The 16,998-nt window shown below is 46.0% G+C and overlaps 1 protein-coding gene across 1 annotated transcript in view; it reads left to right on the top strand.

Annotated features, from left to right (window-relative positions):
• Positions 1-15,167, top strand: part of RAB3B (RAB3B, member RAS oncogene family) — a 69,767-nt gene extending 54,600 nt beyond the window's left edge. Inside the window, exon 5 of the mRNA XM_066376256.1 lies at positions 13,408-15,167. Within this exon, the coding sequence (XP_066232353.1) occupies positions 13,408-13,595 (188 nt within the window). The 3' untranslated portion in view covers positions 13,596-15,167. The remainder of the gene's footprint in view (positions 1-13,407) is intronic.
• The last annotated feature ends 1,831 nt before the right edge of the window (positions 15,168-16,998 follow it).

Genomic DNA, 16,998 nt, shown 5'->3' with positions numbered 1-16,998 from the left:
CCCTGGCCGGGAATCGAACCCGGGTCCTCCGCACGCTAGGCCGACGCTCTACCGCTGAGCCAACCGGCCAGGGCTATGAGCTCTTTTTTTAAAAGCTCCTTCTACAAAAGATTTGAGGTGTTTTATAAAAATAATCATAGTACATAAAAATAAGCTAAACAAGTGAGAAAATTGGAGAAAGGAAAACCAAAGGTAAGAGGACAATAAGAGGAAACCAGGGGTGAGATAAGTATGTATAATGTAAATTCTTTTATGGGGGGGAGCAGAGACAGAGAAAGATAGAGAGAGGGACAGATAGGGACAGACAGGAATGAAGAGAGAGGAGAAGCATCAATTCTTCGTTGTGACACCTTAGTTGTTCACTGATTGCCTTCCCATATGTGCCTTGACCGGGGGGCTACAGTAGGCCGAGTGACCCCCTTGCTCAAGCCAGCAACATTGGGCTCAAGCTGGTGAGCCTTACTCAAACCAGATAAGCCTGCACTCAAGCTGGCAACGTTGGGCTTTCAAACCTGGGTCCTCTGGGTCCTAGTCCGATGCTCTATCCAGTGTGCCACTGCCTGGTCAGGTTATAGTGTAAATTCTTAAGCATGTTCAAGAGTCAGGCTGTAATAATGGCTTTGAGCTTCCTAGCAACCATTGCAAAGAGGGAAACATAATCAGTTACATGGTTCAGAGTTGGTTCTTAAGTTAAAAACCCATTATTCCAGAGAAGCACTGCTTTCATTGGCAACTGTAGAGCAGATGCTCTATATCAGGGGTCAGGAACCTTTTTGACTGAGAGAGCCATGAACGCCACATATTTTAAAATGTAATTCCGTGAGAGCCATACAACGACCTGTGTACATTACACATTATCCAATAAAAATTTGGTGTTGACCTAGACGACAGCTGTGATTGGCTCTAGCCACCAACAACCATGAACATGAGCGGTAGGAAACGAATGGCTTGTAATACATGAGAATGTTTTATATTTTTAACGTTATTATTATTTTTATTAAAGATTTGTCTGCAAGCCAGATGCAGCCATCAAAAAGCTACATCTGGCTCACAAGCCATAGGTTCCCAACCCCTGCTCTATATGGCATGTAACAATGAACTTAAACAACCTGATGATAACTGTAACACTGAACATTGTAGATTATGTCTTACACTTTCTCTCAATGTGAACAGATACTTCCTCACCAAAACACATTTCACAACAAGTTACTGTATGAAGGCATGAAACAATGTGGCTTTAAGTATGTAGCTCAGTAATGCTCTGACTTTTCCCGAGGTTGAAGCATCTTGATTCTTGTGCTCCATTGAGACGCAGTGCCTTAAGTGTGCTCAGTGGCCACAGCAGGACTTCAGCCTACACTTGCTTTGATAGCAGCTTTTTCTTTTCTTTTCTATATTGGGGTTCAATGTAAGATCAACTTAGAGAAATACTTCTCTAGAAGAATGGATATACTGCTTAGCTTTTAGTCAGTCTCCCTAAGTAGTTCTCACAACGTAGGTGTTGGAACTTTTCAGAAGTAGGGAGTTTCAAGTTATACTCTGACAATTTCTGGAGTACAGATATTTGGACTGGTAGGTGAGTAAACTGTATAGTAGACAAGTGAGTTGTATATATATATATATATTTGTATTCTGTGTCTTGTGTATTGTGTGTATTGGTATAACATGTAGTACGAGTATGTGTATGTTGGGGGAAGAGTCCTATACTTCTTTGTCCCGCCCCTATTCCCCAGGGTGTTCTGGGATGATAGAAATGAGCAAACTTTAGGTAAATAATAAATAGGGAGGTTGGGTCATCTTGGGTTGTGCTGTTCTCATACCATCACAGAGATTCTCAGGGTCTAGAAAGTGCCTCCACCTATCTGTGGTTCACAGAGCAGTAAGCATATGTTGCAGCCCAAACCTAGGTGATCTCAGGCTATCTCTTTATGTCTTCAACCTGCTGTCCCCAGGGAAACACTCAGTCCTCTCCCTGGACCAGCTGTGCCCCATCTGTTTGGAATCCTCTCTTCTGTGTCTCGTTCCCTACCTGCATTCATCCAATGAAACCCCCACTCAGCTTTCAAGACAGCTCAAGCTTCTTACCTCCTGTGAAGCCTTTCCTGGCTGCCCAGAGCTCTTTTCTTTGTGTCCCCCCTCAAAGTGTGCCGTACAGGCATCAGTCACAATGCCCATCACACGGGTGCACTTGTTTTCTTGTCTATCTCCCAAAAGCTCCATGAGGACAGCAAAAGAGTCTTGTTTATCTTTGTACCCAAACTGCCTAGCATATGGCCTGGCACTAAGTAGATACTGCAAAAATATGGGGGTTTTTTTTGTTTTGTTTTTTTTTGTTATTTGTATTTTTCTGAAGCTGGAAACGGGGAGAGACAGTCAGACAGACTCCCGCATGCGCCCGACCGGGATCCACCCGGCACGCCCACCAGGGGGCAACGCTCTGCCCCTCCGGGGTGTCGCTGTGTTGGGACCAGAGCCACTCCAGCGCCTGGGGCAAAGGCCAAGGAGCCATCCCCAGCGCCCGGGCCATCTTTGCTCCAATGGAGCCTCGGCTGCGGGAGGGGAAGAGAGAGACAGAAAGGAAGGAGAGGGGGAGGGGTGGAGAAGCAGATGGGCGCCCCTCCTGTGTGCCCTGGCTGGGAATCAAACCCAGGACTTCTGCACGCCAGGCCGACGCTCTACCACTGAGCCAACCGGCCAGGGCCTGCAAAAATATGTTTTGATTAAATTTTTATTAGTTAAGTATTTGGCTACTTCATTTTACTTCAATCCAATTAAGACTTCCTGAGTACCTGTTTGCCAGGTATTGTGTAGTGAAATTGGATACATTCCCTGGTTTGTGAAGGACAGAAACAATGATACCTCAAGTGATCAATGTGGTGATAAGAGGGGGTTGTAGGAGCACAGAAGAGGCACCTAATTTAGTGGGGTCAGAGAACATGATGCCCAAGCTGAGTCTTGAGGACAAGTAGGAGCAGCCAAGTGAGGAAGAGAGACAAGACATTCTAAACGGGGAATAACACTGGCAAAGGCAAGGAACAGCACTTTGTGCTCAGGGAACCATCAATCACGGGACTGTGTGAGTCTAGAGAAGTATTTCCCAAAGAAAGAGAGACCTATGACACTGGAAGTATGCAAGATGATTTTATATATATTTTGATATGTGTTAGAAAAGTATAAAATTTGCATGTCTAACCCTTAGAGTGAGTGAAACAAGACTAAGTTCTAAAAAGGTGAGTTAATTTTTTGTTTTGTTTTGTTTTGTTTTGTTTTGTTTAGCAAGAGAGACAGAGAAGGACAGATAGGAACGACAAACAGGAAGGGAGACAGATGAGAAGCATCGATTCTTCATTGCAGCACTTTAGTTGTTCATTGATTGCTTTCTCATATGTGCCTTGACCAAGGGATTACAGCCAAGCCAGTGACCCTGCGCTCAAGCCAATGACCACAGGGTCATGTCTATGAGCCCGCGCTCAAGCCGGATAAGTCTTTGCTGAAGCCAGTGACTTTGGGGTTTTGAACCTGGGTCCTCAGTGTCCCAGGCCAATGCTCTATCCACTGCGCCACTGCCTGGTCAGGCTACCTCTTCACTCTTATCTCACACGATTTTCCCCTTGATTGTTTAGTCCCTGTAACATGGCCTTCTTTCACTGTCATTACTGTTGTCAAGCTCTATCCCACATTAGGCCTATTCATTTTATGGAACTCTCTCCCTCCACTTCTATACCCTTTGCCCCGCATACCTACCCTTTGCCTGGCTAACTTTTTCTCATCCTTTAGCTCTCAGCTTAAGTGTTACTTTTCACAGAAGATCTTGACTCTCCAGTCTAAAATTAGGTCTGCCCTGGCCGGTTGGCTCAGCGGTAGAGCGTCGGCCTAGCGTGTGGAGGACCCAGGTTCGATTCCCGGCCAGGGCACATAGGAGAAGCGCCCATTTGCTTCTCCACCCCTCCGCCGCGCTTTCCTCTCTGTCTCTCTCTTCTCCTCCCGCAGCCGAGGCTCCATTGGAGCAAGGATGGCCCGGGCGCTGGGGATGGCTCTGTGGCCTCTGCCTCAGGCGCTAGAGTGGCTCTGGTCGCAATATGGCGACGCCCAGGAGGGGCAGAGCATCGCCCCCTGGTGGGCAGAGTGTCGCCCCTGGTGGGCATGCCGGGTGGATCCCGGTCGGGCGCATGCGGGAGTCTGTCTGACTGTCTCTCCCTGTTTCCAGCTTCAGAAAAATGGAAAAAAAAAAAAAAAAATTAAAAAAAATTAAAATTAGGTCTCTCTTTTTCACTTTCTTCATAGCACTGGTAACTTACATTAGTTTTATTTCCCCACACCATACCTTCCTTAAGGAAACCCCTATTTTAAATTTTTTTTATTTATTCATTTTAGAGAGGAGAGAGAGAGGGAGAGAGAGAGACAGGGGGGAGGAGCTGGAAGTATCAACTCCCATATGTGCCTTGACCAGGCAAGCCCAGGGTTTTGAACCGGCGACCTCAGCATTTCCAGGTCGACGTTTTATCCACTGCGCCACCACAGGTCAGGCCGGAAACCCCTATTTTAAACAGTTATGGTGGGGTGTATGTTATAAGACTTTCCTCCCATAGCCATTGGAATAGGCATGTGACTCAATCATATTCCTCCCTGAGATTCATATAAGGTGTCTGGGAGAGAGAGGCTCTTTTTGCAGGGTTGGGAAAATATAAATCTTAGAGATGCCATCATCTATCTTATTCCCTATGCAGAGTTTGGCTATAGGAGGAGGCTGAAGGGATGAACAAAGCTGAGAACTAGAGAGTGCACTTGAGTCCTGGGTCTAGTGGACTTCCCTAATACATGAGCTAATAATTTTTTTTTAATTAAAGCTAGTTTGATTCAGAATTTTATCACTTGTCATAACAAGAGTCTTAATTCATGCAGAAGGCGGCATTATCATCAGCTCTGTTATACTGGTGAAAAAGCTGAGTCCACACCACTTGTGTTTTCTTGCACACAAAAAGCTATACCACACTTCTGGGTCTTTATTTTTTCCACTTAAATATTATGTAACTTCTCTGAGCCATACAAGTAGCAGGCGGCAGGCCCCGTACTACTCAAACTCAGCCTTTAGACTTAAAATCCTAAGGTTCCCATTTTATCATCCAGTGGTGTTTTCTCAAAAGTCTGCCATAGTATTTCTTCAAATTTCCATCCTCAGTCACAATGTTAGTGTTAATTTCTTTAGATTATGTTGTGGTAATACAAAACCTGAGTCAGAAGCTTAGATAATAAAGTTTCTTTTCTTTTTTTTTTCCCTCACTTAAGTTACATGCCACTGCAAGTCATTCCAGCTGCTTAGTCTGGGATCCAATCTGGGATGGCTAAACCACACAAAGGCTCTTCTTAAAGCTTTTGGTGAAACTTGGAATGGCCACATCCATAGGTCAAACAAGTCACACAATCAAATCTGATGTTGAAGTAGGGAGATGCAGGAGTGTGGAAGTCCAGTCAGGAGATGCCCGGCATGTGGAAGTCCTGGGTTTGATTCCCAGTCAGGGCACACAGGAGAAGCTCCCATCTGCTTCTCCACCCTTTCCCCTCCCCTGTGGTCCTAGCTTCCTTTGTTCCCAGTAACAGTTTTGTGTTTTTTTGCTGTTGATATTTTCTGGGTTTTCTCACTATTCTATATTGCCTCTTAGTTCTTCTGTCACCTATATAATCAGTTCTCTCTGGATTAAATATTAAAAATAGTTCCCATTTTCCTATTGGTAACTGAAACAACTGGGTAAGGCACCACGGTATCACAGGGGAGAGGTCCAGTGTGCACTCCGACTCAGAAAGGTTGGGTGGGAGGAGAAGAGGAAGGTTCTCTGGAATCCGTGATTCCACTGGTGAATCGTAAAGATAATTAGGAGTAGGAGCTAGAGCAGGGGTCGAGAACCTTTTTGGCTGAGAGAGCCATGAATGCCACATATTTTTAAATGTAATTCCGTGAGAGCCATATAACGACCCGTGTACGTTATGCATTATCCAATAAAAATTTGGTGTTGTCCCGGAGGACAGCTGTGATTGGCTGTAGCCACCCTCAACCATGAACATGAGCAGTAGGAAATGAATGGATTGTAATACATGAGAATGTTTTATATTTTTAACATTATTATTTTTTTATTAAAGATTTGTCTGCGAGCCAGATGCAGCCATCAAAAGAGCCATATCTGGCTCACGAGACATAGGTTCCCGACCCCTGAGCTAGAGAGTAATAGCCTGAGCAAAGGCATCACATAAGAAAATGTTGATGGGCCCTGGCCGATTGGCTCAGTGGTGGAGCATCGGCCCAGCGTGTGGAAGTCCCGGGTTTGATTCCCAGTCAGGGCACACAAGAGAAGCACCCATCTGCTTCTCCACCCTACCCCCTCCCCTTCCTCTCTATCTTTCTCTTTTCCTCTCACAGCTAAGGCTCCATTGGAGCAAAGTTGGCCCAAGCGCTGAGGATGGCTCCTGGCCTTCGCCTCAGGCGCTAGAATGGCTCTGGCCTGCAATGGAGCCACGCCCCAGATGGGCAGAGCATCGCCCCCTGACCGGGATCCACCTGGCATGCCCACTAGGGGGCGATGCTCTGCCCATCTGGGGCGTGGCTCTGTTGCAGGCCATGTGGGAATCTGTCTGACTGTCTCCCCTCTTTTAACTTCGGAAAAATACCAAAAAAAAAAAAAAGAAGAAGAAAATGTTGATGTTTCTGGAACATGGTGTGAGCCAGGAAGAGGCGGCTGGAGAAGTAGACAGAGGCCACACCGTGCAGGATCATGGGTGTTAAGCAAATGTGACAGGGTATTGCATTAATTAGACCTCTCTTAGTTCTGGTGACACAAATCCAAGTCAAAGTAGTTCAGGTTATGAGAACAGGCATATAGCTGAAACAAAATGGGAGAACAGATTGCTGAAATGAGATGATCAAGAAATTAAGAGGGCCTGGCCTGTGGTGGTGCAGTGGATAAAGCGTCAACCTGGAAATGCTGAAGGTCGCCAGTTCGAAACCCTGGGCTTGCCTGGTCAAGGCACATATGGGAGTTGATGCTTCCAGCTCCTCCCCACCTTCTCTCTCTGTCTCTCTCTCCTCTCTCTCTCCCTCTCTGTCTCTCTCTCTCCCTTTCTCTCTCCTCTTTAAAATGAATTAAAAAAAAAAAAGAAATTAAGAGGCCAGGGTATTGGATGGATTGTCCACTTGAAATCCAAAGTTCCTGAGAATGAAAACAGCCCTGGGTAGAAAGAAAGACAGCAAGTCTCTTGCCAAAATTATCAGTGACCAGAGGGCTGTGAGTTGAAGATTGACACATGATGGAGACGAAGAGGTATCAGAGCAGGATGGAGAAGGGATTTGAATATACTGTATAAGCAAGGGAGAAATGTTCTGGGGCAGGAGATGTGGAGGGAGAGTGACTTTAGTAGGTTGCAAGTTTCTGAATAGAATTCCAAAGTCAAATTCAGGAGCAGGCAGTATAGACCCAGTCTGTGGTTATGTGGGTCTGCAATAGCTGCCTTTGGACTGGATGGGTAAACACAATCATTTTGGGGTGGAGGGAATCATATCAGACTTAGTTAAGAATTGGGACCTATTAAAGACAGCAGAAATCCAATTATTCTGAAGCCAATTAAAGGGAGGAAAGCACTGGGGGCTAGTCTGATTAATTGGTTGTCATCATTGTGACCTCACTAGATTCTCGGCTCCTGAGGTTTTCTAATGAAGCTGAGGAAAAGGTTATCACCTGGGCCTACTAATGAAGAACCTTCCAGGGGACTGACAGTAATTAGGTGGGAGTGTGTTTGGAGTTGTTCTGCTTGGAAAAGAGCTGGTTTAGGCCCATGAGCTGGTTACTTGAATTAGAGTTCTCAAACCTTGGGTACCTTTGAGAGATAACAGTGGAGACATGTCCTTGGCATGACATATGATGAGCTCTGTATGTTTGGCCACCTACTACCTCATCTCTCACCACTTTGAGCCTTCTACTGTAATGATAACAAATGGCTATGATCATTCTAGCATATACCAACGCTGTTTATTGCCCCATTATCTGTGCTCATACTTTTTCTGTGTGGTGTGCTGTGCTCACATGCATGTGCACACACACACACACACAATCATGTCTTTATCTAGCTGATATCTTCTTAGGAATCAGCTTCTCCAAGAAGCCTTCCCCGGCCCCCAGGCTCATTTGGGTACCTCCTTTGTGCCCTGACAACCCCCTGGCTTCCCACTATTCCAGCATTTATCACTATAATATTGTCACTATGTCACTCCCACACTAGACTAGGGGTTTCCTCAACGGTAGAAACAGTGTGCCGAGTACCCAGCACAGGATCTGCCATGCTCATTGAGCTGAGTTCTTATGACTCCCACTGTCCACATCCCCTCACCCGCACCCTCCATGCTCATTCTCACCCCCTTCATTCATCTATTCATTCAGCCAGTATTCACCAAGCACCTTCTCTGGCTGGTGCAGAGGCTCAGATGAATGACATGGTCCCTGTTCAGGAGTTCCTTATCAAATGAACTTCTCCATGCAGGGCAACATGTGCTATGGCAGAGGGAAGTACAGAGGACAATGAAGAGGCCCTATTTAAGCTGAGTCCTGAAAAATTAGGCCCTGGCCGGTTGGCTCAGCGGTAGAGCGTCAGCCCGGCATGTGGAAGTCCCGGGTTCAATTCCCAGTCAGGGCACACAGGAGAAGCACCCATCTGCTTCTCCACCCCTCCCCTTCTCCTTCCTCTCTGTCTCTTCCCCTCCTGCAGCCAAGGCTCCATTGGAGCAAAGTTGGCCCGGGCGCTGAGGATGGCTCCATGGCCTCTGCCTCGGGTGCTAGAATGGCTCCAACCGCAACAGAGTGAGGCTCCAGATGGGAAGAGCATCGCCCCCTGGTGGGCATGCCAGGTGGATCCTGGTCAGGTGCATGCAGGAGTCTGTCTGACTGCCTCCCTGATTCTAACTTTGGAAAAATACGAAGAGGAAAAAAAATTTTTTTAAAGAATAAGAAATTAGTTAAGTGAAGAGTTTTGCTCAGTATTAGCCCTAAAGTCTCCCATCCCCACTACCTCCTGGAACCTTCCTCACACTCTCCTTCCCTGCTACTCTCTCCCTCCACCCCTCCACTGCATTCCTACACAGCCTCTTTTTTGTTCTGCCTGAGTTAGAAATGTATAGTGTGTTTTGTCACTGTTCCAACTGAGAGTGAGATAAGGAGGCATAAGGGATAGAGCCCTGGTTTATGCCCCATCACTAAGCCTCAGTTTCCCCATGTGTAAATTATTAATGATAACCCTTGTCTTACCCCAGCCCCCTCAAAAGGTTGCTTTAAAATTGTACCTGTGGCCCTGGCCGGTTGGCTCAGCGGTAGAGCGTCGGCCTGGCGTGCGGGGGACCCGGGTTCGATTTCCGGCCAGGGCACATAGGAGAAGCGCCCATTTGCTTCTCCACCCCCCCCTCCTTCCTCTCTGTCTCTCTCTTCCCCTCCCGCAGCCTAGGCTCCATTGGAGCAAAGATGGCCCGGGCGCTGGGGATGGCTCCTTGGCCTCTGCCCCAGGTGCTAGAGTGGCTCTGGTCAGCAGAGCTACGCCCCGGAGGGGCAGAGCATCGCCTCCTGGTGGGCAGAGCGTCGCCCCCTGGTGGGCGTGCCGGGTGGATCCCGGTCGGGCGCATGCGGGAGTCTGTCTGACTGTCTCTCCCCGTTTCTAGCTTCAGAAAAATACAAAAAAAAAAAAGAGAGAGAGAGAAAAAAAAAATTGTACCTGTGAACTGTTAAGGACACATGAGGGATTAACACTCTGATTAGTGTGTCTTTCCTCCACAATTGGATTTGGTCTCCCTTTGTCCCTGGCCCTTAGCACAGACCTAGTAGAAAGTCAGTGTTCAGTAAAGACCCAGTTTGGCCCTGGCTGGTTTGCTCAGTCAGTTAGAGCATTGTGACAAAACACCAAGGCTGCAGGTTTGATCCCTCGTCAGGGCACATACATAACAGAAGTGGCCAATGACCGCACCATTCGGTGGAACAGCAAATGAATGGTTCTTTCTCTCTCTCTCTCTCTCTACTCCCCTTATCTCTCCCCCTTCCTCTCTTTGTTTCTCTAAAATGAATGAATGAATGAATGAATGAATGAATGAATAAAGACTTGGTTAATTGATTGACAACAAATGATGAGGAAATGAGGTTTCCCCAAAGGTCCTAGGAGATAATGCAGGGGCAAGGAAGCTGGAGTGAATTGGGAGTATAAGGAAGAGAGAATTGCCATGTATTACACATGCCAATCACTTCACATATGGTGCTTTTGTTCATTTAGTTCTCATTACACTCTGTGAGGTACGTAATATTTACCCTCTTCTACGGATGAAGGCTGAGAGAGATTAGGCAACTTGCCTACCGTCACACAGTTGATGGCTGACCAAGACTATATTCAAACCCAGGTGACCTGACTTCTGGGCCTCTTCCCACTGTCCTCCTGCTCAATGTGGCATATCCTGTCCTCTGTGCCCATTCCTCAGAAGGCGTTTATGCCCCTGGCCTTGACCTGTGTCCTCATGTTCATCTAAATGGATGGTTTAAGCCTATTTACTTCTTTATCTGTTTTGCCCATTTCCTAGGGAAGCAACACCACCGCCATTTCTCCTAACTATCACTTGTAATAAGCCAGTCGAAGGCCAGAGAGTCCATTTTTATGATATACAGTAAGGAAAAGCTACATGCTGGAGGGTCTCTGAAGCTGACTAGGTTTCTACAGCCAGTATAATGAGACAACAGTCGCTTCCCTCTTCATCACATGCCGCAATTAGCTGGCTCTTCTGCAGCTTGCCTTTCTCAGGTCGAGAAATGGGCCACAAGAGAAGCTGTCAACTGGAGGTGGGCTGGCAGGGGTTGTGAGTGCCTTCAAGCGGGATGGATGGGAGAAGAGGAGCCTTGTTTGTACCTGGGGGCTTCAGCCTCTTTGTGCACTGTGGGATAATAAGGAGAAGGAGGGAGGAGGAAAGAGATCCCCCTCCCTTGTTGGAGAAGATGAAAAAGGAGATGAGAGAAGCAGATGAAAGAAGAGCAGAAAGAAACTTTTGTTATAACAGGCAACTTTTGTACAGCAATTTATCCATCACCTCACTCAATCCTCCCAGCCGCTCTCAGCAGGAAGACACTGTTATATCTCCTATTTGACAGATGGGGAGTCTGAGACTCAGAGAGGTTAAGTGATTCAGAAAGATGAAGTGACTTGCCCCAATTCAGACACTGTGGTAATCAGATAAAAGCAAAGGAGGCCAAAGATACTTATAAAGGAAGAAAAAGATATGACCAGGAAAAAAAAGGTAAATGAAAGGAAGAAAGAGGAAGAAGTAGGAGACTGGGTTGTATGTGGTTTTGGGAGCCAGCCAAACACAGAGCTAAACCCAATTTCCACTAATATAGTCATGTGACATTGTGGGACTTATAATCTCTTAGAACCTTTGTTTTCTCATTTATAAATTGGAGAAGACTATATTCTCTAATAGGCTGCTATGAGGATCAAGTAAGAAAATATTTGTAAAGACCCTAGCAGATCTGGCATATAGTTGGTGCTCAATAAATATTAGAGTTCCCAAGGAGAGTGCCTGGGGAAGGAAGAGCTAAAATGAAAGTAAGGGAAGAAAGAAGCATTTGAGGAGAAATAAGGGAAGGATGGGAAAGAGGTAGACAAACAAAAGAGGAAGGAGTAGGCTAGGACAGGGAAGTGATGGAAAAAGTGGCTTATGCTTCTCAGGCTGCCACCAACCTGGCCAAAATTCCTCGCTTGGAAAATAGCCACTTTGTCTGAATCAAGAGGGCCTTTCTTGTGTCTCCTACAATCAAGTTCTGTTCATTGTCACGGGACGTGTTGCTTAGGATTGTATCTCAAGGTACAAAAAGAGACAAGAATGTCTTGTGCTTTTTTTTTTTTCTTTTTTTGCTTTTTTTTTTTTTTTTTTTTTTTTTTTTCTGAAGCTGGAAATGGGGAGAGACAGTCAGACAGTCTCCCGCATGCGCCCAACCGGGATCCACCCAGCACACCCACCAGGGACGATGCTCTGCCCACCAGGGAGCGATGCTCTGCCCACCAGGGAGCGATGCTCTGCCCTTCCGGGGCGTCGCTCTGCCGAGACCAGAGCCACTCTAGCGCCTGGGGCAGAGGCCAAGGAGCTATCTCCAGTGCCTGGGCCATCTTTGCTCCAATGGAGCCTTGGCTGCGGGAGGGCAAGAGAGAGACAGAGAGGAAGGGGGGAGTGGAGAAGCAAATGGGCGCTTCTCCTATGTGCCCTGGCCGGGAATCGAACCCGGGTCCCCCACACACCAGGCCGACGCTCTACTGCTGAGCCAACCGGCCAGGGCCTGTCTTGTGCTTTAAGAGCAGTTTTTTCTGGGCCTTTTTTGAGGGTTTGTTGGGGAGAGAGAGATATGGGGGAAGCCAGGGGAATTCAGGAAGGAGAAACCCCATTGAGTGGAGATAAGCCATTGCGTCTGTAGATGGAAAGGGCAACGGAGCTTTGCTTATTTAGTGTGGATGTTGGGGTGCCTCCCAGAGCCTAGACTAGTGCTGGCAAGGCTAGGGTGAGTGGGAGGCAGGGCAAAGAGGAGGAAAAGCTCAGGTCAAAAAAGCCAAAGTAGCCTGACCTGTGGTGGCGCAGTGGATAAAGCGTTGACCTGGAAATGCTGAGGTCACCGGTTCAAAACCCTGGGCTTGCCTGGTCAAGGCACATATGGGAGTTGATGCTTCCAGCTCGTCCCACCCCCTTTCTCTCTCTCTGTCTCTCCCTCTCCTCTTTAAAATGAAAATAAATAAATAAATAAATAAGCCAAAGCCTGGGCTTCTCATACTGGTACTTCTACTTATCTTGGGCAAGTCAGCTTATTCTCTAAGCCACAATGTTTGCATTAGTGAAATGGAGAGAGTCTACCTGGATCCTCTTTCCCCTTGGTGTGACATGAAGATGAAATGAAATAATGGATATGTTAAATGCTTTGGAAACTCTAAAGTACTGTGCACACATATTGAAATATTCACTCTATTAGAAAATACATCTAATGACTTCCCCCTGTATCAGGCACAGCGCTATATACTTTACATTCATTATCTTATTGAGTCCTTGAATTAATTCTATGAGATGAGTAAAATCATCCCTATTTATAAGCTAGGGCACTGGTTCATGAAGAGAACAGGTGACTTTCTGGAGGTTATACAGCTGGTCGGTGTTAAAGCCAGGATCTGTCGCATTCTAAAGGAGCGTGTAAGTCACTCCTACTCCATATATCATTCGTCTCCTGAAGCAGAATTCTCTGCCCATGGAGTTAGCCCTCCTTGCTTCAGCCCTGAGCACTGGCTGTCTTCATCCAGAGTGTTCTGGCCAGGGGAGCATGATAGGGAAGGGAAACATTCTTATCTGGATCTCTTTCCTCTCCTCAGGGTTTGACTTCTTTGAAGCCAGCGCCAAAGAGAATATCAACGTGAGGCAGGCCTTCGAGTGCCTGGTGGATGCCATTTGTGACAAGATGTCTGACTCGCTGGACACAGACCCTTCTGTGCTGGGTGCCTCCAAGAACACCCGTCTCTCAGACACCCCGCCACTGCTGCAGCAGAACTGCTCATGCTAGGCAAGGCCCACTCTCCTGATCGCCCCTCCTTGTGGTCCCACATCTACTCTGCTTCCCTTGTTACACACTGTCCACACCCAGCCCCCAGCCAGCTGTGTTGCTGCTGTTCTTTGCCTGCAGTGGAGGTGGAAGCATGCCCCAGGGGTTCTCTGCAGATGGCCGCACTTACACTCAGCATTAGACTATAGCCAGGTTGCAATGTGGGTAGAGATTCACTTTACAAAGTGGGTGAAGACTCCATTTTACAAAGGGGATTCACCACAGGGACTTGGAAAGCAAACTATTTTCTACCTTTAGAATAAGATTTCCTCATCAATATTTGACACTCATACACTTCTATTTTATTTAAAAATTAAATTTAATGGGTGACATTGATCAATAAGAGTACATAGGTTTCAGGTGAACATCTCTATCATTTGAACTGTTGATTGTGTTGTGTGTCCATCATCCAAAGTCAAATCATTTTCCATCACTGTATATTTGTCCCTCTTTACTCCCCTCTCCCCCATCTCCCTCTCCCTGGCATCCACTTCACTTTTACCTATGTCCATGAGTCTCAGTTTTACATCCCACCTATGTACATATACTTTTTTTTAATTGAAATTATTAGGGTGACACTGGTTAACAAAATTATACAGGTTTTAGGTGTACAATTCTACAACACGTCATCTGTACGTTGTATTGTATGTTCAACACCCCAGGTGACACACATACACTTTTCAGGGCCTGGCCAACTGTGTAAAGTAAGGCCCACATGCACAGCTAATCCTAGTGAAGGAAACCTCCCCATATACAACATGCTTGTTTGATATCAGGCTCCCCTGTGGAGCCTCCTTACATTGCAAGTCAAGCTTCAGCTCTCAAAGCCCTATGTCTGTTACCACGGATGCCCACAGGGCTTGGGCAGTTGCTGTGGTGACAGGCCAGAGCTAATATCCAGAGAGCTCTCTAATGATGCTGAAGAAGCAAAGGCTGAGTCAGAAACACACTTAAAAGAAAAAGATTATTCCCTGTAAAATGTCAAAGGTTCTTGCTTTATGAAAGAGCAAGCTAGGTAGCTCAAGAAAGACCAGGAGAAAGAGAAAGGGAAACACAGGCAAGATAAAGAAACAGGTCATGAATTTCTGATTTTGCTGTTTTCCGATTGGTTATTAACTGTGGGAACTCGATGGAATTGGTCACTGGTTCTTAAACTCCACAAATCTGAAAAATTTGGAGTTGGTAGAATCCCAAATTTGACCTAGTCTGACTAGTTAATTCCAATCCGTGTCTCTGACAAGTAGCTGTCAGGCCTCACAACCAATTCTCTTCCTAAAGCACACATTCTAGGCAGGGACCGGAGCTCATTGTTTACACTGTCTTAGGGCAGCTCTCATCATCTGAAAGTTTTCCTTGTTTGAAGCTGACATCTGCCTCCTAGAAATTCTTTCTTTTCTCACTCCTGAATAGTCCAACTGGGAAATGTGATGCAAAGCAGAATAAATCTAAGAGGTCCTGACCCTGAAAAAATGGGGAAACCTAAACTCAGATGTTTCAATCCCAACCTTATATTTTCCTGGGAGTGAAACCTTAGTTTTTACCAAAAAGCAGATGTGAAACCACTCCTGGAGGGAAGCTGCTTAATTAGACAAGCAAAGAAAAAAAAATACAACAAAATACGACAAAACCCTCTGACACTAGAAACAAACAGGATGAATTAGCTCATGATTCTAGCTTGTTTGTGGACACTGCACAATGTTTGGTTTTTAGCTGAAACAATGACATGGAACTAAGTGGTGATTTCTGAAAATCTTTTCTCCCGACCCTGGCCTGAAATCCACAGTTTGTCCCTACACTAATGTGCCATCTCAAAAGTCAGTGGAGGAGGGAGGAGCGTCCCTCCCAAGTTTTCCCTCCATTTCAGATGCAGCTCATGATTCTAGAAAAGCTCATTAATTAGCAACATATCCAAGGACTACATAAGAGGACCCTCCAGAGTCAGCCCTATAGAGGTGTTGCTTTCTCTGATGCAATGCAGAGGACAGAACTTTGGTCTTGGAATCAGGAGACCTGGACCCTGCCCTTAAATGTGACATTGGACCAGTTACTCCTCATCTCGGAGTCTTGATTTTCCCACTTGTAAAATGAGGGAGGTTATTTGGATGATATTTAATGTCCCTTCTGGCACTATAACTCTGTGACTTTTCTTCACCTTCGTCATTTCAGTTGATATGCAAAATAAACCCAAGACATGAGGATCATCATCACCCCAGGGTCATTGTCACTAACACCGATGTCACGCTTCCTCTGTACTCGGAGTTATTCCAAGCACTTGAACTGTATTAACTCCTTCATCTTCTCAACATTTTCGTGAGGGAGGAACTATAACTGACCTCATTTAAAGATGAGGAAACTAAGGTGCAAAGAGATTCTCTAGCTTGCCTAAACTCAATTAATGAGTAAATGCTGTAGCATTTGTAGTGGGTTCAAATCCAGGCAGTAGGCTCCAAGGGTTGCACTCTTCACCACATTCTGTACTGCTTTTCTTATAGATGACATATGATCCCAAGAAGTTAGGAGACTTGGCCAAGATCACCAGCTAGCAAGTGTTAAGAGTCATGTTAGGGTTCAATCCCAAGGCCACTGGATTTCAAGTCCACTAGAGAAAAGACTTAACGTCTCTAATCTGTTAACAAATTGCTCCGTGAGTCAGATTAATCTGAAGTGACAGATGTGTAACGCTCTGGAAAGCAGAATTAGTCTCTTGAGCAGCCAGATCCCATGAGCCTGAGTAAAAATGCCCAGTAAAAATGCTTCGGCCTGAGAAGCACTGGCTTCCCTTGTCCCGGCCTGTTAGGCAGTTCCCATCTAGTTCTCCAGAAGTGCTTTGAGTAGCCTCCCTGCTCCAGCAATGAGGTATTTGGGGTGAAGTGACTTGATCAACTTCTCTGACCATGGAAGAACGTGGTTTCCTCATGGGGTCGTAGTTCTAGCTGTGCTTTTTACATTGTAAAGTCCCATACAAGTCAGGGATAATTACTATTTCTCTGGGCAGTAAACTCCATCTACTCTAGTACTCAGATTTCAGACTAAACTCCTCATGACCCCTGGATATTTTAGTACATACATCTAACAATCATTTCTCTCTTGCCAAGTGGCCAGGCAAAGATTGAAATTTTTATTTAAAAACTGTCAAATTCTTTAAAACTCAGGAGTGGGTTCAAGGAAGCAAGCATCTTTACAACAGATGGAATCAAGAGTTAAATGTAATAGCAGCAAACTCTTCTACTGGTGACAGACAAATAGACCTGTTTATTAGATGGCAGTTCCCCAGCCCTGCTCTGTGACCTCATTTCTGCAGAGTGGAAGGCAGCAGCTTCCAGCTGATTGCAGCGCAATGTTCATCAATCACAGTAATAGCAGT

Source organism: Saccopteryx leptura, chromosome 3 (genome assembly GCF_036850995.1).
Source record: "Saccopteryx leptura isolate mSacLep1 chromosome 3, mSacLep1_pri_phased_curated, whole genome shotgun sequence".
NCBI lineage: Eukaryota > Metazoa > Chordata > Mammalia > Chiroptera > Emballonuridae > Saccopteryx > Saccopteryx leptura.
The sequence above is the reverse complement of the archived record's forward strand: the minus strand, read 5'-3'. Positions and strand labels throughout refer to the sequence as shown.